This window comes from Beta vulgaris, chromosome 2, assembly GCF_026745355.1.
Source record: "Beta vulgaris subsp. vulgaris cultivar EL10 chromosome 2, EL10.2, whole genome shotgun sequence".
NCBI lineage: Eukaryota > Viridiplantae > Streptophyta > Magnoliopsida > Caryophyllales > Amaranthaceae > Beta > Beta vulgaris.
Window position 1 is genome coordinate 2,075,334 of NC_079203.1, and position 20,910 is coordinate 2,096,243.

The window sequence follows — 20,910 nt, forward strand, 5'->3', positions numbered from 1 at the left end:
TACAATTAAAATTAGTGCTGTGACAGTTGCATGTTTCTCTCATTTACTTCTAATTAGCAAACATGTTTGTGGTTCATCTCAGTTTAGCGCAAAAGTGAAGTAGTGCGATTTGATGAAGATGAATTACATTTCTTTCTTTTTTTTCGTACCATGTCCAAATACTTATGTTGCATAATGTTCCTTTTTTTTTTTCTCTTTCATTGACAAACGCTAAGGTAGAATACTATGGATTTTCAGGTCGTTAGGAGAAATTATACTTCATCTGACGAAATTGTACCTGAAGATCTAAGTCTACCAGGTTTATCTGAACTGAAAGGCCTCTGGCATGGATCTCTTGATGCAAGTGGTGGTGGAAATGGTGATACAGTGGTAGGTACTTCTGAGCCCTTACTGTAAGTTATGTTACTTTGACTCATGAGTACCTATGTTGGAAAATGAATCCTCCTACAAGGCTAAGCAACACTTACCTGAGACTTCCAATTTCGTCGCTTCGCCTAATAGAGGGAAAGTGTGCCTGGCACTGATACACATATTTTAGAAAAAAACTAATTAATAGAGGGAAAGCAAAGAAAAGGTTATGCTATATATGCTAGGAAATGAGCTTGTAATAAGCATTTTAACCAGAACTAGCAAACGAGTAAATCTAAATATGTATTTGTGATGTAAAATGACACGCAAAAGTATGTTGAATTAGGGATATGTTTCATGAATGTTGTGTCCTTGGCTCCTTGCTCCCATGTCCAATTATAGAACGCGGCCTCCAGGTGCGAAATATTGAATCTCGGTGTGCCTGACACTTTTATATGTCTGAGTCTCATAGGCCGTATTACTTGAAAAGTCATTATGTTTTAAAATTAATCTCTTGTGTGTTTTTAGCTCTCATTGGCTAAGATAGTATAGGCTATACTGTGTAGAAAGATGTGATGCTTTCTGTTCATGTCAAGTGTAGAATTTTGTATATTAAAGAGGGAGTAAAAGATACGGTTTTTTCACCATATACCCCTGACAAATTTTTTTTTGCACCGTATACCCTTTCAACTTTCCAAATTCATCATATACCCCTCACATTTCGAAAAATACATCAACTTACCCTTTTGACTAACGGTGTTAGACTTCCGTTAGTCATTAACCCCTAATCTCCCCTTAAATCCTAATTAACTAACCTAAACCTAACCATGACACTAACACTAACCCTAAACCTAACTAATTAAAAAACCTAACCCTAAAAGCCCACCAACCCAACCCACCCACAACCCACCACCCCCACCCCCACAACTCCAGCCCCCCTCCCCACCACCCCAACCTGTCGCGCCACCCACCAGCCGCGTCGCGCCTCCCCCTTCCCACCACCCCAACCTGTTGCGCCACCCACCAGCCCCACCAGCCGCGTCGCACCTCCCCTTTCCCACCACCCCCAACCTGTTGCGCCTCCCACCAAACCCCTAGCCTACCAGCCTCCCCCTCCCCTTCGAATCCCGTAGACCCCATCCCCTTCGAACCCCCTCAGCGCATCACCGGCGAAAACCTATGGCGCCTCCTTTCTCAATCGCGCCTCGTCACTCAGTCGCACCTCCTCAGTCGCAAATCCTGACTCAGTCGCGCACCGCTGTGGTGAATCTCGTGTGGCGCCTCCTCAGTCGCGACTGTTGTGCGGGAAAGGGGAGGGGGATGCGGGTCTACGGGGGAGTCAGGGGAAAGAGGAGTTGCGCGGCGACGGGAAAGGGGAGGGGGTTGCGCGACGACGGGAGAAGGAAGGGGGATGCGGGGAGGGTGGAGGGGGGTGGGGTTGCAGGGAGTGGGGAGGGGGTTGCCGGGGAGTAAGGAGGGGTGGTGGTGAGGGGTGATGTGGCAGTGGGGGGTGATGTGGCAGTGGGGGTAAGGTGAGGGGTGATGTGGCAGTGGGGTAAGGTGGGGTGATGGGCAGTGGGTGATGTGGCAGTGGAGTAAGGGTGGGTGATGTGGCAGTAGGGGTTAGGGTTAGGGTTTAATTTAGGTTAGTTAATTAGTATTTAAGGGGAGATTAGGGGTTAATGACTAACGGAAGTGTAACACCGTTAGTCAAAAGGGTAAGTTGATGTATTTTTCGAAATGTGAGGGGTATATGATGAATTTGGAAAGTTGAAAGGGTATACGGTGCAAAAAAAAAATTGTCAGGGGTATATGGTGAAAAAACCGTAAAAGATAACATTTCATTGCTTCTCTTTCTTAGTCCTGGTATTTTTTGTATCGAACAACCTCCTTTTATTAAATATTGATTAGAGGTTGGATCTAATCAAACGCCATCATTGTTATCCATATTGCTCGGTGGTGGTGGCTTTTGCAATGTAATGCTATCTACAAGCAAGTATAGTCCTTGAGGTCAATGTGCTTATTGCTCATGTTTGCTAATCAAAAAAGAGGGGGGGGGGGGGGGGGGGGGAAGGCCTGCAAAATAAAGAAACAAGAAAGAAGGTTCCAGACTCCAGACCGTTTATACTTGTCTTCGTCTGTAAAGATGGGGCCTGTCCACCTGTTGACAGTGGCACTCTTGTTCTTCCATCTGGTGGTTGTGTAGTTTTACTGTATCTTTTAGTTTGTTGCTTTAACTGAGTTTGGTTCCATCTGCTTTACGTTGCAGTTTGATTTTCCTATTCTCATGTATATTTTATGGCCTCTTATTACTAACTGAACGTCTGCATTCTGAGTTTGTAGAGTTAGAGGCGTTACATGCTGACAATTAGCTTAAACTAATCTGCATTCCAGGCAGAATTTGATTTGCACGGGGATGACTGGGAGTGGGGAGCTTACCAAACACAGCATGTTCAAGCAATTGGTTCATACAGTCATGATGATGGTTTACGCCTTGAAAAGATTTTCATCCAGAAGGACAATGCCACCATTCATGCAGATGGGACATTGTTGGGACTCAAGACAAATCTTCATTTTGCAGTTCTCAATTTTCCTGTTAGTTTAGTACCTATGCTTATGCAGGTCATTGAATCTTCAACCACAGATGCAATTATTTCATTAAGGCAATTTTTAGCACCTGTGAAAGGGATACTCCATATGGAAGGGGATCTACGAGGAAATCTCATGAAACCAGAGTGTGATGTTCAAGTAAGGCTTTTGGATGGTGCTATTGGAGGTATAGATCTTGGTCGAGCAGAAGTGGTTGCTTCTTTGACCTCAGGAAGTCGTTTTCTCTTCAATGCCAAGTTTGAACCTATTGTTCAAAATGGTCATGTTCATGTTCAAGGAAGCATTCCAGTAACTTTTGTGCACAACGGTGTTTCAAAAGAAGAAGATACAGCTACTAATGGTGGCAGATCAAACTGGAGTCCTGGTTGGGCTAAAATTAAAGGTAGAGAGCCTGGTGATGGTGATGCAGATAAAAAAGCTTCGAAGGATAGAAATGAAGATGTTTGGGATATGCAGCTCGCTGAAAGTTTGAGGGGATTGAACTGGAACTTATTAGATGCTGGAGAAGTCAGAGTTGATGCTGATATAAAGGATGGGGGCATGATGTTATTAACTGCTTTATCTCCTTATGCTAATTGGCTTCACGGTAATGCAGAAATCATGCTCCAGGTTTGTTTATTGGATCTTTCGCGTTCTCCATCCATTTCTAGCTCAAAAAAGGACATAATATATACATATATATATGAACTAGTTTGTAATTTGCATCTCTAATACACGTACTTTATTTCAATTGACTAGGTGAGAGGTACTGTTGAACAACCTGAGCTTGATGGATCTGCCACTTTCCACAGGGCATCTATATCTTCACCAGTACTTCGTAAACCTATTACCAACTTGGGTGGTAGAGTTCTTGTGAAATCCAATAGGTTATGCATCAGCTCCTTGGAGAGTAGGGTTAGCAGACGAGGAAAGCTACTGCTTAAAGGGAACCTTCCCCTCACAACAGCTGAAGCTTCCCCTGGTGATAAGATTGACTTGAAATGTGAAGACCTGGAAGTAAGGGCGAAAAATGTATTAAGGTGGGTGCTTGTTACCTCTTTCGTTGTCTCATTGTGTTCATTTTTGTAATTTAATTCATTGGTTGTAGGAGGTGTCACATGTATTTCTAGTCTATTTGGTTCTCCAACTATTGTTACATTCTCCTATCAAGACTAATTTTTATCTGATTTATAGTGGACAGGTTGACACTCAGTTGCAAATAAGTGGATCTATATTGCAACCTAGTATTTCTGGGAAGATAAAATTGAGTCATGGAGAAGCATATCTACCACATGATAAGGGTAGTGGAGCTGCTCCTTTCAATAGATTGCCATCCAATCAAACAAGACTCCCAAAGGACACTTATAATCGGTTGGTTGCTGCAAGATATGTTTCACGGTTTTTTGGCTCAGAACCAGCTACTTCAACTTCCAGCTTGTTTCAACCTTCAGGTACCTCTGACCTAAATTTGAGCTCTTGTTGACACATTATGTTCTTGGTTTTACTTCTATTAAGATTGTATTATTCAAGCTCAGGCCTCCATGAATTTCTATTCAAGTTGTCCCGGGCAATATATATATTCGTTTCTGGGCTTGTTAGGCTCATTTCTGTGCTACCTTTGGCATTGTCAGGTAAACAGTCTGAAGTTGGGAAGCAAACAGAACAAGTAAATAAAAATCCACAAGTGGATTTGCAATTGATCAATTTGAAGCTTGTTCTTGGACCAGAACTAAGAATAGTCTATCCTTTGATACTGAATTTTGCTGTGAGCGGGGAGTTGGAGCTGAATGGTGTGGCACATCCTAAACTGATCAAACCTAAAGGACTTCTTACATTTGAGAATGGTGATGTTAATCTTGTTGCAACACAGGTAAAGTTCAATTCTTTTCTAATGTCTATCTGGCTACATTCTGCTATACATACTCATGTTTTCATTCCATCTTTCAGGTTAGACTTAAACGAGAGCATTTAAATGCTGCAAAGTTTGAGCCTGATAATGGATTGGATCCGACATTGGATCTTGCTTTAGTTGGTTCAGAGTGGCAATTCAGGATTCAGGGCCGAGCTAGTAATTGGCATGAAAAATTGGTAGTGACCTCTACACGCTCTGTTGAACAGGATGTTCTCTCTCCTACTGAGGTAATTTTTTGCACGTTTGGTGGTTGTTTTTTCATTGTGGATGACATGATCGTACATTTATATGCTTTTCATCCAATATTAAACTGGTCTTTCTATGGTTTTCTATCATTTTTTGCTGATAAATTTATATTGATAGGGATGTGCTGCTTGATCTTTTTGAGAAATCTCGCATTATGGAAAAACCTGGTCTTGTCTTTTCAAATTGTGTCTTTTTTGATGATTAATTCCATTTTCTCCAGGCTGCTAGAGTATTTGAAAGTCAACTGGCAGAGTCAATCTTGGAAGGTGATGGCCAGCTTGCACTCAAGAAACTTGCAACTGCTACTCTTGAAACTTTAATGCCAAGAATTGAGGGGAAGGGTGAGTTTGGGCATGCTAGATGGAGGCTTGTTTATGCACCACAAATCCCGAGTCTCCTGTCTGTTGACCCAACTGTTGATCCTCTCAAGTCTCTGGCCAGCAATATATCATTTGGCACGGAAGTCGAAGTGCAACTTGGCAAACGACTACAGGTTATACTGCCATCCATTCTACTTTCTATTTGGGATGGGGGTTTGGGGTGGTTGGGGGGGGGGGGTGCGAAATGGAGAGAGAGAGAGACATTATGTCCTGACCAATGGCCTCTTTCTGGCACTTTACCTCCTGTATGCTCCAGGCTACACATTATTTTCATTGAAGCTGCATGTTCTATTGTATTATATGTCCATGTTCCTTTTTGTCTTTGCTAATGCATTTTGGGTCTGTCGTATAGGAAGATTAATAGCTCATAGACTCATAGTATTATATTGAGAACGTACCGCCAAACTTGGGATTATACCTAAAGTAGCAAAATTTTTGGGAAGAAGGGTGAAATTTGACTGAGTGTGTACACCGGGTATAAGATCTAAGCATTGCTCATTTCTCACTTTCTTTGTCTTGCATCTTATGAAATGCTCTTCCTTCTTAGGCTTCAATTGTTAGACAAATGAAAGACTCAGAGATGGCAATGCAATGGACGTTGATATACCAGCTTACTAGTCGCCTAAGGGTACTGTTACAGTCTGTACCCTCCAAACGACTTCTTTTCGAATATTCTACTACATCACAGGATTAGCTCATTGGCTTGCCTGCTTCATGAATCTCTAATCAGAAATGCAAGATTGAAAATAGGAATTTAGAAATAGCGATTCGTGTAGGAATTAATTGAATTTTGTACATAGAGAAGTACCCATTTTTGTACTGGAAAACCATATCTTTGTTCATAAGTGCCCCATTGTACCTTTTTTTGGTGTAACATAAAGACATGTGGATAAGGGTTAGAGAAGCAATGAATGTAAGTGGTTTAGGACTCATTACTCTAAGGAGCTGATTGGATTATGTAAATAAGAATATCATTCATTTGATTATTTGTTTTGAAGCCATTAAAGAGCTTCTCGAGTCTGCGCCTCGTACCATCCATTTATTTGTACTCTACCATATATGTATGTGGATGTCAGTTACCTTAGCTGAAGCAAAGAAGTTTATACGAGATTTAAGGGTTTAATTTCTTCTGTTAAATCTATAGGGTTGCGAGATTACATGATGAAACCTCAACTCGCATTGGAGGTTGTTAATGGTTTAACTTGTAAATTTTGATAAAGGATCCTATGTGAAGGTGATATGTTTGGACTAAATGTTCTTTGTACATATTTTTTTTGGGTGCAACTTTGTACATATTTTAATATAAGCTTCTTTTAACGATAGTTTTATGGCTTCTCGTGACTTAATGGTATGTCAAAGAGACATAAATACACTATTTAAAATGGAAATAAATTGTGAATTTATAGTAAAATTTTGCAAATGATCAAGTAATATAACTTATTTTCATTTTTAACTTCTTATATACAGCCCTTAGGGTTACATCTTAACATATAGCTTTTCCTTATAGATTATAGTGCCCTTTTATAATCATACGACTCTAGCTAGATTACTCATCTTTACATTATAAATAAATTGTAGATTATATACAAATTAATGTTTGCAAAATGCAATCTTTAAATTAATATACAGTATGTTTAAGATGGAAAATTATATAATTAACGGTTATTTCACCAAATACCCCCGACAAATCAAAAAATTCACAATATACCCTTAATGTTTCAGAAATGCACCATATATCCTTGAGTTTTCGAAAACGTGCACCATATACCCTTTTCCTAACTTCCGTTAGCCCACCGTTAGCATTATTTACCATTTTGCCATCATTAAACCCTAAACTTAATCTAACCTAACCCTAACCCAAATCTAACCCTAACCCTTCCTCTAATCCTACCCCTAAACCCTTCTTCTTACCCTAACCCTAACTCTTTGGCAACCCCCACCCTACCCCTCCCCCTCCCCCACCACCGACCTCCCCCCACCCCTCCCTCACCACCGACCTCCCCCCACCCCTGCGCATCCCACCGCCGGCCTCCCCTCACCTCTTCCCCGTGATTTCCCCGCCCCTACCCCTCACCGCTGCTGCGCTTGCCGACCTCCCCACCCCCGTGCGTCCGTTCACCGCCCGACCTCCCCTCACCCTTCCTCGTCGATTTTCCAGCCCGACCTTTCAAATTCCCCACCCCATCCCTCCCCTCCCCCTCGAACGCTAAACCCCCACCCATCCCCTTCGAACACCGGCGACCATGAAGCTCGAGAATAATGGCTGCGAAAATCGACGAGAATTAATGGTTGGGGAAATCGACGGGAATTAATGGCTAGGGAAATCGACGGGAAATCAAAGGGTGGCTAGGGAAATCGGCGGGAAATTCGAAGGGTTGTCAGGGGGGTTGGGGAAATCGACGGGGAGAGGGTAGGGAACGACAGTTGAGGGGAGGGTGGGGGAGCAGTGGTGGAGGGGGGGAGGGGTGGGGAGCGACAGTGAAGGGGAGGGGTGGGGCAGCGGCAGTGAAGGGGAGGGAGGGAGTGGGGAGTGACAGTGGAGGGGAGGGGTGTGGGAGCAGCGGTGGAGGGGAGGGAAGGGGTGGGGAGCGACAGTGAAGGGGAGGGGTGGGGCAGCGGCAGTGAAGGGAGGAGGGGAGGAGTGGGGAGTGATAGTGGAGGGGAGGGGAGGGGGCGGGGGCCTGGGCTGGGTGGAGGGGAAGGGGAGGGGTGGGGGCTGCCATGGTGTTAGGGTTAGGGGTGGGTTAGGGTTAGAGTTGGGGTTAGGGTTTATGCTTAAAGTTAGTTTTAGAGTTAGGGTTAGATTAGAATTAGGGTTTATGGTTAATAATGGCAAAATGGTAAATAAAGCTAACGGTGAGTTAACGGAAGTTAGGAGAAGGGTATCTGGTGCACGTTTTCGAAAACTCAAGGGTATACGGTGCATTTCTGAAACATTGAGGGTATATTGTGAATTTTTTGATTTGTCGGGGGTATTTGGTGAAATAACCGTATAATTAAACTCTCAATATATATAAGGGTAGTGATTATTGAACATCACCATTTCATGATGAGCATGTCACCAGAATAACTAAAGGGATTAATTAAACCTAGGTTTGACTACGTTTCATTAGTAACGTATAAGTAAAAATATAGTCATATAAGATCTTGTTAGATATATGTTGATGTAAACTTTTAAAATATTACCTTTTCATAATTTTTACTAATGCGTAATTAGATATATCAATGGTAAAAAACGAGTGCCTTAGAATCTGTAGATATAAATAGGTAAAGTAAAAAATACCGAAGAAGTTTCAATTAACAATTTCCCTTAGCAAACATATTTTAGGTGTCTGCATTTAAGGAAGCATTTTAGATAACTTAGATGACAAGATGCTAAAATATTTTAGGTGAAGAGTTTAATGATGGCTTGAGCACGACCGACATTGATTTGAGAGCTATAAGGGTTCATATCCATGGTTCCCTTAAAGATCTTCAACTCCTTGAAGAGCTTCAAACGGCTTGCATATAATATACAGAAATAAATGAAAATCCAGCTAAATGGAAATTGTTATGTGCAAATATACCCAAATATTCCCAATCAATCATGCAAAATATCAAGTTCATTCTATAGAACAACAATCACAAACACAAATAATTCAAATGGATCTGACAAGAAACAAGATTCCACCAAACTTAAGCTCCAATTGTAAACAGCAACAAAACACAAATCCTAATCATAGATTACAACCCACTAGAATTCAATGATAAACAGTGATGAATTTATACTTGGATCAATGAAAAGCTAGAGATTGAATCTGGTCCACTTGACAGATGCTTGAAAACGAAAGTTTTTACTGGTAGACTCATCAATTTTTTTTTTTGAAACATGTTCTTTTCGGAGATGGAGGATTAAATGTCTGCACATATTGCACAGTCTCAATATGGTTACCATTAAGGAACACATGCAGTTTTGCTGAAACAATCAGTGAAGTACTACCATTAAGTGGGACAGCAACAACTGATTGTGACAAAGGTATTACACCAAGTTCTACAGTCTCCTCCTTGCCCTTTTTTAAGAGCTTACTTTGATAATATTTCTTCTTATAATGCGTCGAGTATTTGTAGCAGCTGTAACGTGCAACTATCTTGCCATAAACTTGATAATTTACAGCATTATCATCACAAAGAGTAATAGGCTCTAATGTAAACTTGAGTTTACTTTGAATTGCATCACCAAAAATAGTATAATGAAGAGCTGCAAAACCATGTTTGCCCTGGATAATCGAACAAGACTCCCAAAGGACACTTATAACCAATTGGTTGCTGCAAGATATGTTTCACGATCTTTTGGCTCGAAACCAGCAACTTCAACTTCCAGCTTCTTTCAACCCTCAGGTACCTCTGACTTAAATTTGAGCTCTTGTTGACACATTATGTTCTTGGTTTACCTTCAATTAAGATTGTATTAGAAGATAGCCAAGCTCAGGCCTCCATGAATTTCTATTCAAGTTGTCCCGAGCAATATATATATTCGTCTCTGGGCTTGTTAGGCTCATTCCTGTGCTACCTCCGGCATTGTCAGGAAAACAGTCTGAAGTTGGAAAGCAAACAGAACAAGTAAAAATCCACAAGTGGATTTGCAATTGATCAATTGAAGCTTGTTCTTGGACCAGAATTAAGAATAGTCTATCCTTTGATACTCATGTTTTCATTCCATATTTCAGGTTAGACTTAAATGAGAGCATTTAAATGCTGCAAAGTTTGAGCCTGATAATGGATTGGACCCGGCATTGGATCTTGCTTTAGTTGGTTCAGAGTGGCAATTCAGGATTCAGGGCCGAGCTAGTTATTGGCATGAAAATTACTATTCTTCATCACCTATTAATTAGACCATTAGTTTCTATGCTTGGACAACGCCTCGAGTACTTATAGTTTTATTATTAATAATTTACTTTAAAATAATATCACCGAATATCATTTGGTTTAGTGGTTAATACTTTAATATATAAACTTGAGGGTCATAGGATCAAATCCTATACAATGCATTTACTAATTATTTTTGTTGTATATAGATCATGTGCAGACAAACAACCTAAGGGAGAGCGCCACAGGCCCACGTGTATATGATAGTAATTCCTCAGTTCTTTTATTATTGCAACATTTTCCTTATTTGGAAGTTTCATATTAATTGCAACATTACTAAATTTGACTATGTCTTATCTCTATCTCTCTTCTCATCACATGGGTCCCTTTTTTCATCTCTCTGTGTCTCTCTCATCTCTTTAAAAAATGTGCAACCCTTCCGTTACAATTATTAAAGAACAAAGGAAGTACTTCATAAGAAATACTAGATGTTTCATGTGCCGGTTTTCGAAATAACTTTTACTCATTAAGTGCTATTGAAATAATGAAGATGTACATGTATGTGTTTGCTTAACATTTCATCCATAAATCAACATGAATAAGTTCTCCCCAACCTACGCAAAGAAACATAAAAGCCACTACATATACATTCAACTCTCTTTCAATGTCGTGTATCAGAAAATTTTTGCATTGCTCAGATCAAGAACATAATTGAAATGTGCCAAAACTCGATAAGGCAAAGGAAATATCATCAATATGCATTTGACTCGACGTTTTCCCCCACATATAGGATAGAGCAAGAGGCCACGAGCACTAGATGACTGATCAAAAAGCATAATCACCAAAATCTCCAAGGATCCTTGGAAGGAGAGACATAATTTTCAGTTGCAGGAAGAAGCCGAAAGGAGTTCACCGTACTCTTCACAATAGGTCCCATCTGCACCAAATAGTCAATAGTCACAACCATAAGAACAACTCAATGAGAACTGTGGATGATCGTAATCAACGATATCAAAGTGTGGAGGGTGAGAAAGCTAAGGGAAGAGAAATTACAAGTTCCCATTGCTTGCTCAGAGTTGAAGCGTTCACAGTATATAAAAAGCCTGCAATTTTGCATGAGTTAGATGAGCCTCTGAATAATATGATACTGTAAAAAATATGGCAGAGGACAATATTGGTTTTCATCCTCCCCTTTGTTTTCTTTGATTGCAAAACCTAATCTTCAGTGCTCTTAATTTTGTTTTTCTACTTGAAGATATGTAAATCAAAGAGAGGAAGCTCTCTTGTGGGGACTTTACTCCGTGCAGCAGAAATATATTGGTTTCTATAGGCATGTCATATAGCTACACAGTGACAAGGGACATACCATCACGCTCAGCGGTAGAAGCGACATATTGCCTATAGTTGTTCGACTCCCGGGCCTACAGATTATGGTGGGAGGGATAAAGTCGCATATCAAAATTATAAAAAAAAAGCCACTGAATTCAATTTGATGAAAAGTTACATACAGATTTGGTTGGTGATTTTCGGACCAAGTATTCATATAACCAGTATTGTTCACCATCAACCTGCAAACATGTAAATGTATAAATCAACATTGTTTCTAAAAGCTGAAAGAGAAGGTTTATATGTAATAACTGTAGATGTTAATGGTCAACTAAAACATCAAAGAAGCAGAACTCTGAGAATTTACTTCATCTGAATGTGCATCAAGTATGGAGCTCTCAGCCAGTTTTTGAGTTGAAGTAACTCGCTGCAAACATTCAAAGCTTTGTTAGTTCAAGTCTATACGCAATCTGAAATTATTAAGGGATGCATCATCTCAAAGAATATTCATATTGCCAAGCAGCAACCTGGCCTATCTACTTTTGGCATTTTGGGAAATACGATGATGGATGCCTCTTAAGTCATATTACTGTCATTTCATAACTAAAAAGGATACAGCTAACACTATGTATAGGCTACATGAAACAGATTTACATAAGTCAATTACAAAATGACTGCTAATGACATCGCCTGTGGTTCCTGCGCACCGCAATAATTCCCATTTTTCAGTGAATTAACGCGCGGATAACTAGATTCTGGTTAAGATAGAATTCTACAATCAATACCTATCTCTTTTATCCATTAAATTGACATTTTCTCACACACTTTTTCTGCATCGTTAGAGAAGACAGAACCAGATCATCACTCACATTTTCATTCCATGCCAAGTAAAGAGCAACAGAGAAAAAGGAAAATTACTAATGCGGATTTGTCAGACAAAACTGAATCAGCAACATCTTTTGCTTTCCATGTACTCTTATCTTTTGATTTCAAGAACTCTGGATTGGGAGGACCTATCTGAATCAATATAGCAAGTCAGTTAATATGTCAAGATAAAATAGATACTCATAAGCAGGAAGATGGTTTATGGTCATCACCGTAACAGATATGATGAGGTTGTCGATAGCACAACACAGCACTAACTAGCACCGCATAGCTTCATCAATACATACCAATATCTCATCAGTACAATTTAGACGCATATGGAATGTAATATGGTAGAAAAACAGAAACTCATGACTACATTAATCACCTTCAGAAATAATTGAATAAAGATTACTTATTTAAAAATCAGCAAAATTTCAGTGAATATCTTCTAAGCGGAGAGTGAGACAAAGACTAACTTACGTGACAGAGGAGCAGCTGATGAGTACCTTTCTGGCTTTCTGGATTCCACCCTTAAAATAGATGAAAAGAGTCAGGTCCCTACATTTAAGGACAAACAGAAGTGATTTGCAATAGAAGTAGTTCATTATATTCGCGAAAGCAAACAAAGAAGACTAAAAATGTCATAGGAAGCACAAGCTACTTCTTCTCACTCTACAATAAGGAAACACAAGATTACCTTCTCTATCCATTCTGTTATTCACGTATTCCCTTGTTCATTATCACCAACAAAAATAAAGAACAAGAGCAATTCGAAGGGAAAATAAAACTAATGGCGGACATAGAACATAAGGAAAGATATAACCCTTTTTAGTATCACGGTGGTACATGGTTAATATAAGCTTTCAACAAGCCCTTAATCATAATCGCTCGTGGTTTAACCCCTCTAGAAGTAGAAGTAAACAACATATGCTAAGTTATTGTTCTTATCAACGTATGCCTCAAAAAGAGTTGTTTATAATAGTTGATATCTCAAGATTGAAGGCATCAGGAGGGTGAACTGCGTACAACCATCTTACAAGGACACAAGGACGGAGCTATTGGAGGGAAGACGATAAGCTCCCAGATAAGTATTAAAAACTATGCCATTAGACTTGTCAAAGAATACTCTCATATAATTATTTTCTTCTAATTTTCATCAAAACAAATTGAGAGTAAATGAGTAGTTAAGTGTCAAAGTTCATCCCTGAATTTCGTGTATGTCTTATAGAAAAAAGATGGAGTATCACCCAAAGTCCTAGACCTTTGAAAGATTAATCCAATCAAAGGACCATATGTCATACAAAACTTAGATTAGTAGATCAAATTAAATCATAAGGATGAACTCACACAACATAGGCCACTAGTACCAAATTCTTCTCTCCTAACCCAAGTAAAATAGCATTGGAGTTTCAAATCATACAATTGTCCTCATATGTAATCAATAATATAAGAAAAAAGAAATCATACCATTTAAAGACGCGCTTTTTGGAGGGAAGTTCAAGGGGATATGAGTAAGTATATGCATTTATATCATCAACAAAATTAGCCATTTTCACCTCTTCCTCAGCACCAATTCCTACAAAATTACACCAAACCAAATTGCACTATTTCTTTAATTTTTAAAAATTCAGAGTAAAACCCACTTTTTTAAATACCAAAAATAACATGATAAACAAAACAAATTGCAGAATTATGAGCTTACCAAGGTTAGGGAAGATTAAGGTCAGGGAAGTAGAGAAGCCAAAGAGCAACAAATCCCTCTTGTAAAACCCAAATTCTGAATTGGGTGAAGATGAAATGCTGGAATTTGCAATAAATTTCCCTTCAGATTTGTAATTTTTCTGGAAAACAGGGAAATTTATCTGATTTCTGAAACCCAAGAAAACAAGGTTATCACATAACAAAATACTGCAATAACAAACCACATTAACAACATTAGCAACAGCAACAACAACAACAACAACAACAACAACAACAACAACATTAGCAACAACAACAATATTAACAACAACAACAATAACAACATTAGCAACAACAACAATATTAGCAACAACAACAACAAGAACAATAACAACAATGAAAAAAAGCAAAGGAAGAAGAAAAGTGCATGTAAAAAAGAGGGATAAAAGTACCTGAAGAAAAGAGTGTGAGGTATTGGTTTGGAGAGAGAGTTGAAAATGGGTGGAATTGAAGAAAGAAAAACAGAAGCCATTGTTGATTGTTGATTGTTGATTGTTGATTGTCTCTCACTCTCCCGCGCTAAGGGAGGATAAAGTCTTAACAATGGAAGGAATTATCCTCTATTTCTATTTTTTCTTCTTTTTGGAAATTCTTAATTACTATGTCAGTGTGCTTAGTAAGAGGAATTATTATTTTTTGTACTATGTTGTTATGTAATGTGACTATGTGAGTTATAGGTGGGTTAGTGGGTTTAGTTTTTTTTTTTTTTGTATGAATAGTGGGTTTAGTTGAGGGGTGTGAGAGTGGAGTAGTGGCGTCGTTTTTCATCTTATATTTTTTTTACAAAAATTATTAAAAGAGATTGTCTATTTTTAATATAAAAGTAGACCTAGTTACTAAATAAATTAAATTAGTCATCGAACGACATTAACCTAGTTACTATTGGGCTAATGCTGTTTTAAATATTGGGATTACCATTGCGTAATTTTAATTTAAAAATAGACGGTCTCTTATAAGACAAACTCTTTTTTTTATGTTTAGGAATGAAATTGCATGTGATTCACTTGAGGAATTCTCTTATCTTTTCTCAAGTGAATCCTCGATAAGTTTAATTTGTAATATATAGTTTAGCTTACGAGGTCTGGGACGATATTAATAAGGCGCACATTTGATATTCCTACTTAAATACTCCTCGCATTCCTAAAAAAAAAATTCAAATTATTGTTTATGTAACCTAGTATTATGTGGTACAATAAATTCATAATTCTGTTAAACAATAAACTCTGATAAGTGGATGAAATTTCAGATCCGCGATGTTGGGGTACGTCGAGTATTTAGATAAAGTTTTTTTTTTTTTACTTTGATAATCGTCTCCAAAATTCTTAACTTTGATGACATTTTATATGTTCGATTTACATTCGAATAGTGCTGGTAAAAGATTTGATCGAAAAACACGAAATTAGCTCGTTTGGTTTCCACTGTTTAATCTATTCAAGTAATGAATTGACACGACACGATGAACTTAATAAACGGATTGAGTTCAAGTTAAAATTTTCAACTCGAATTCAACACAAGCAACCCATTTATTAAATGGTTTGAGTTCATGTTGGGTTGACTCAATTAGTTAATTAAGTCTTATAATAAATTATGGTTCTTTTATTGAAATCACATGACTTAACTAGGGGAAAATAATTTTAATCTATGCTCCACCACATTTCTATTGCAAAAACAAAATTCTGGAATTGCATCTTCACGTGGGATTCTCCCCATTTCTCTTCCACATGGCAGCACACCATTGGCCATTATTATTAGATGGTTACCTATTTATTGGTGTTCCCTATTTTTTTTTTCATTATGAGTGACGTACCTCCATTGGTGGGAGGGTTCTTATTTTCTGATTTTTACAAATGGAGAACCCCAATATAGGTGCTCTAACACTTTAAGTTCAAGACATTATCAAAAATTATATCTGTGGCAAAATGTTCAAACCTATTTGTTTTTTATACAGTTTTTAGTGTGCGTATTGGAAACTATCATTAATCATATACAAGTAAAACCTACGTAAAATGAACATCTTAAAACATACATATTGAGACGAATTCAACAAGATCCCACATAACTATATATATTATTTTCTTATATATATACACTACTCCTTTTGTCCTTAAATAGTCCGAACATATCCTTTTTAGTTGTTCAAGAATGAGTTTGAACACTTACACTTTTGACATGATCCCACCAATTATTATATTAATTTTTTGAAATATTATTTGCTCACGCACTAACTCCTATCACATCTACTTTTACAACAAAATTACCCTCATACTCCATCTATTCGTGGATCTTTTTGAGACAAATAAAATAATAAAATATAAAGTCACCATTAAAACAAATCCAAATAAGCTGATCAACAAAATGAAAACAAACAAAGACAAGATCGATATAATTAACAAGCATATAATATCATAAACACAACAAACTAGATTCTCCTCATCTCCCGTCAATCCCTCCAAAATAACCTCACATTCTTATACGCCTTAAATTTAGCTTAAAAAAAACACCATTACCTGGTCTCGCAATATTTCTAGAGATTTTGTTTTATTTGATTGATATTGTTTATTTCAGGATTCATTCATTGGTTACTAATTATTCCAACACAAAAAATAAAAAAATATAAATTTTATGTTCACAAAAATAATAATAATAATATTGAATATTTGTGATACCTACATAATTATTGGTCTTGATTGTGACGATCATGTAGTAACCAAACCAAAACCGTTACCATTTTCAACCTCCATTATTACTTCCACAAAATCCACCTTCTCCATATAAAAAGGCGCAGTACCTGCACAAATCTACATCATTTTCTCTCTCCTCTCTCTCTCTTGTAGACCTTCTTCAATCGCAACTTTTTCATCAATTCATCATAATTTTTTCTCCATTTTTAGGGTTCTTTTTTGTAAGTATTCTTTCTCACTTTTTCTTTTGATTCATCAATTATTGTTATTTTTTGATTATTGATTGATTCAGGTTGAATAATTTTGGTTTTTGTATGTTTAATTTTGATGGGTAATGTTTCTTTTTTGGTTTATGATTGTTGATCAATTGTTCTTTATTGTTTTTTGAGTTATAATCTTGCTTTGTGTTTGGATTTGATCATATTTGAAATTTGATCATGCAAGTTTTTTTTTTTTTGGGGGGGGAAATTGGTTGATTGGATTATTGTTGATTGATGTTAATTGTTGCACTAATTGATTATGGTGAGAAAGAAATGAAATTGATTTTAGGAAATGTTGAGCAAAGTTAGCTTGGTGTTTTTTGTATTTTGTCAAGTTTAGGGAAGTAACTAACTTCTACTTACCTAATAATACCTACTTTATTGCTGGGATGTTTTTTTTTTCTTCTTCAATTTGCTTTAAAGTTTATGATGTTGATATGATATCTTCAAGAATGATCTGCTGATTTGTTTTGGTTTCTTCAAGAATGTTGGCATTGGCGAATTCGCGTTGCATAGATGATTTTGGGATCGAATGTCTCGAAATACTTTATAGTTTACATTTTGTAGCTGGGACTACATCTCTGGATTTCTTTTAAGTTTGTTGAAAATGTAGTTTCTTTGTTCTGAAATAGATTGTGACGCCACTCTCTTTTATGTGGGAGCTTTTTGAGAGAAGCGTTTCATTTATTTCAGAATGGAGGAAGTATATGAATTGTAAAATGGAATTTGATGTTGCATTTATAATATGAAGCGATATATCATGTGTAACATGATATTGTAGAATGGCATATATTTTGGATCAAATGAAATTGAGTAATTCAGGTGCATTGAAGGGGTTACTCACTAGTAGTAGATGGGATTTATTTCGTCATCTTGTTGAGTAGTTGACTAATTTTTTCATATTGCCGAATGGACGAATTAGTTCTGGAAAGTTAAAACAATAGTACAATACATTTCATTGCTTCAGAACATTGGACTTTGCTTTGGGACTTATTAGCTATTAACTCCACTAACATCGATCTTATTCTGTGACATGTAGGCACTTGTAAATAGTTGAAAGTTTATATTTGTCTCCTTGTTTGGTATTGGATGTATCAGCGTATGTGGCTTTTGTTGATGTGTTCTGCATTCTTTCTGCAGTGTTTTTCTGCCCACCCGCTATAATGAAATCAAGCACATCGACTTTGAATCCGTATGCGGCATCATATGTGCCACTCTTTAAAAGAGAGGTAAATGAGGATAAAACCTCAAAGACCCTTTCTGGGCAATCTGCTGTTTCTGATGCCCAGCCTAATGTGGATGGCTACAAGCTGAAGGGCCAACAAGCTGATGCTGCTGATGGTGTATCGTCTGAAAATTCTCAGGAAGATAGTAAATTTATGGATGAAGAGTCTGAAATGGACCTAGCTTATCTCCAGATGATATTTCCTGGTGTTTCTGATCAGTCTCTTGCCGATGTCTATCATGTCAATAGAGGTGACTTGGACTCTGCAGTTGAGATGCTGACTCACTTGGAGGTATATACATCGTTTGTGTTCGCTTGAATGTTCTCATATACAGTTGTTATTACATCATTGACAAGTTTGCAATTTGTTGTGTTATGCTTTCCTATTGCATTACAACAGATCTATCATCTATTCAAGCAGTTTCAAACCTGTCGACTACTACTACTAACTTGTCATTGCTCTATATGCAGTCTGCTGATAACCTTCCAGATGTTTTGGACATTGAACAACCTGAGAAGCCTGTGTCACCGGGTCAGTGCTCATCTGTGAAGGCTGCAAATGTAACAGGTGAATCTAGCAGTTCATCTTTTCCAAGTGAATCAGCTGTTGCTACCTGACTTCTCTCTCAAGAAATTAATTTTCAACAGCTCTACTTAGTTTTACATATTCATATCTGTGAATAGAAGAGTTGATAAGTGTGATAGTTTTGATACCGGGAGAACACTGCACTGGCGCCCCTTATGCTTTTTAGTTGTATAGTTTTTTTTGCTACTTACTCCAAACAAGAATTTCTTTGTTCTTTAGGAGAGTCATCGCTCGTTGATCGTATTGGTCAATCGACTGTTTGTCTGAAACGAAATGCAGCAAACTAGGTTAATATTTGCTTGCTTTTTGATGGGGATCATTTTTTTTTTTTTGGTGTGGGCTCAGCAGTGCCACATTAGTTGCAAAGGTTACATTTTAGTATTTTACCAAGTGTTTGAAATTAGGATAAATTTGTGATGCTCATATTGAGTTACATAATGTAGCAAGTGTTCTTGGTCTGTTGATTGGAAAATGTGTGGAAAATTGGATTTTGCAAAGTATTATATCATTTTGCTCCTACTGTGGTTTGGCTAGCTATGATTCTCCTTGTTGTAAAATAAGGTTTAATTGAATAACTACCTACCGTTCGTTATCGGTTTTTCATTTTAGTTTTCAGTTTTTTTGAAAATTAAAAACCAAAAACTGTAAACCAGAAAAAGTGGTTTTCACTTTTCAGTTGTCAGTTTTCAAAATCATTATGTTTTCAATAAATTTGACTAATTTTTATTCATTACAGGACATATATCATGACTTTGAAAATCAAAAAATCAAAACATAGAAAACCACATTAATATCGAACGTGCTCTAAAGTACTCCCTCTGCTTTTTTTTTTTTTATCTTTCTCACTTAGAATCTTGGCACTATTCATACATAGAGAGAATCTTCTCAATTGTTTTCAATCTATAAGAAAAAATACAGTCATGTGGGATCTTGTTTGATTCGTCTCAACTGGTACATTATTAATATTCAATCGTTATAATTTTTACTAATATATAATGAAAGATATTTAAGTTCAAAGAAGTGCATTGGGAGACGCGCACAAAAAAAGTGAGAGTGATAAAAAAAAAAAAAAAGAGGGAGTATAGATTCTTTTTCTGTTTTTGGTTTTGTATTTTTTTTAAAGAGAACAAAAAAGATAACTAAAGAACTACCCACTACTTTGGTCATTGACCTTTTCATGGGAGACACTAATGACTTGGATATTACTACATCCTAGAAAGCACATATAAGAACAATATTATAAGACTTTGAGAGTGAGGGATAGCTTAGTTGGTTAGCGCTTCTCTCCCGATTTCAAGAGATTATGGGATTGGTTCTCATTTCTTGCTCCTCTGGCCTCTTTAAACGCCAAAAACTTGGTAAAACAACAACAAACGAACACTAGAAGTAATTTCTTTTCTTGGGTGATTAGAGAAAACCGAGTGGAATACGTTCATGATTGGACTCGATGGAGAGCAAAGAAGGTGACCCATTTTGCCTTACAAGCTTCTTAACGACTTCGCAGACGCTAATACCAATTTTATGAACAAGCTCTTCAAAACAAGGCTTTCACATTGATTATTGGATTATATTTCACAAAAAATAAATAAAATCATTCAACTTCGATAAAACTCTCTAGTTTTCAGTCTCATAGAGGCTTATAAGGAACTTCATACACTATCACAACAAAGTATGGAGGCCTTTTTCACAAGGCAAATGCTAAAATATAGAGAACTAGTCTTAAGAAGCAAGGAAATACACGTACTCATGGGACCAATGTTTGAATGTTAATGATCAGCTACGAAATGACAAGTTATGAATGGTAAAACTAGAATATTGGCTCGGGAGTTGTCCCGGGTCAGTATTGCTTTTCGAACTTGATATGTATTTTTTTCCATTCCCATCAAAATATACTAAGGAAAACTC

At 37.4% G+C, this 20,910-nt stretch overlaps 3 protein-coding genes across 5 annotated transcripts in view; 2 read left to right on the forward strand and 1 right to left on the reverse strand.

Annotated features, from left to right (window-relative positions):
* LOC104887743 (hypothetical protein) overlaps positions 1-10,669 on the forward strand; it is a 32,322-nt gene extending 21,653 nt beyond the window's left edge. Inside the window, exons 17-24 of one of the 3 annotated variants that reach the window (XM_010672468.4) lie at positions 238-369; positions 2,743-3,567; positions 3,697-3,977; positions 4,132-4,388; positions 4,569-4,807; positions 4,885-5,076; positions 5,316-5,588; positions 6,023-6,492. In XM_010672468.4, coding sequence (XP_010670770.2) covers positions 238-369; positions 2,743-3,567; positions 3,697-3,977; positions 4,132-4,388; positions 4,569-4,807; positions 4,885-5,076; positions 5,316-5,588; positions 6,023-6,169 — 2,346 coding nt within the window. In that variant the 3' untranslated portion in view covers positions 6,170-6,492. Of the gene's footprint in view, positions 1-237; positions 370-2,742; positions 3,568-3,696; positions 3,978-4,131; positions 4,390-4,568; positions 4,808-4,884; positions 5,077-5,315; positions 5,589-6,022; positions 6,493-10,039 lie in introns of those variants that run through there. The other 2 variants (XM_048638119.2, XM_010672469.4) reach the window with 2 other exon arrangements.
* A 216-nt stretch (positions 10,670-10,885) lies between these two features.
* LOC104887742 (psbP domain-containing protein 5, chloroplastic) lies at positions 10,886-14,837 on the reverse strand. Its single transcript, XM_057392391.1, has 11 exons — positions 14,646-14,837; positions 14,216-14,382; positions 13,981-14,089; positions 12,994-13,043; positions 12,744-12,784; positions 12,565-12,663; positions 12,014-12,073; positions 11,829-11,888; positions 11,687-11,741; positions 11,374-11,423; positions 10,886-11,257 (listed from the first exon to the last, which is right to left on the reverse strand). The coding sequence occupies exons 1-11, from the start codon at positions 14,723-14,725 to the stop codon at positions 11,159-11,161; spliced, it is 870 nt and encodes a 289-aa protein (XP_057248374.1). The 5' UTR covers positions 14,726-14,837; the 3' UTR covers positions 10,886-11,158.
* Positions 14,838-16,937: 2,100 nt separating this feature from the next.
* Positions 16,938-19,508, forward strand: LOC104887741 (polyadenylate-binding protein-interacting protein 6). Its single transcript, XM_010672466.4, has 3 exons — positions 16,938-17,155; positions 18,335-18,711; positions 18,891-19,508. Exons 2-3 carry the CDS (start codon positions 18,358-18,360, stop codon positions 19,035-19,037), a joined length of 501 nt encoding a protein of 166 aa, XP_010670768.2. The 5' UTR covers positions 16,938-17,155; positions 18,335-18,357; the 3' UTR covers positions 19,038-19,508.
* The last annotated feature ends 1,402 nt before the right edge of the window (positions 19,509-20,910 follow it).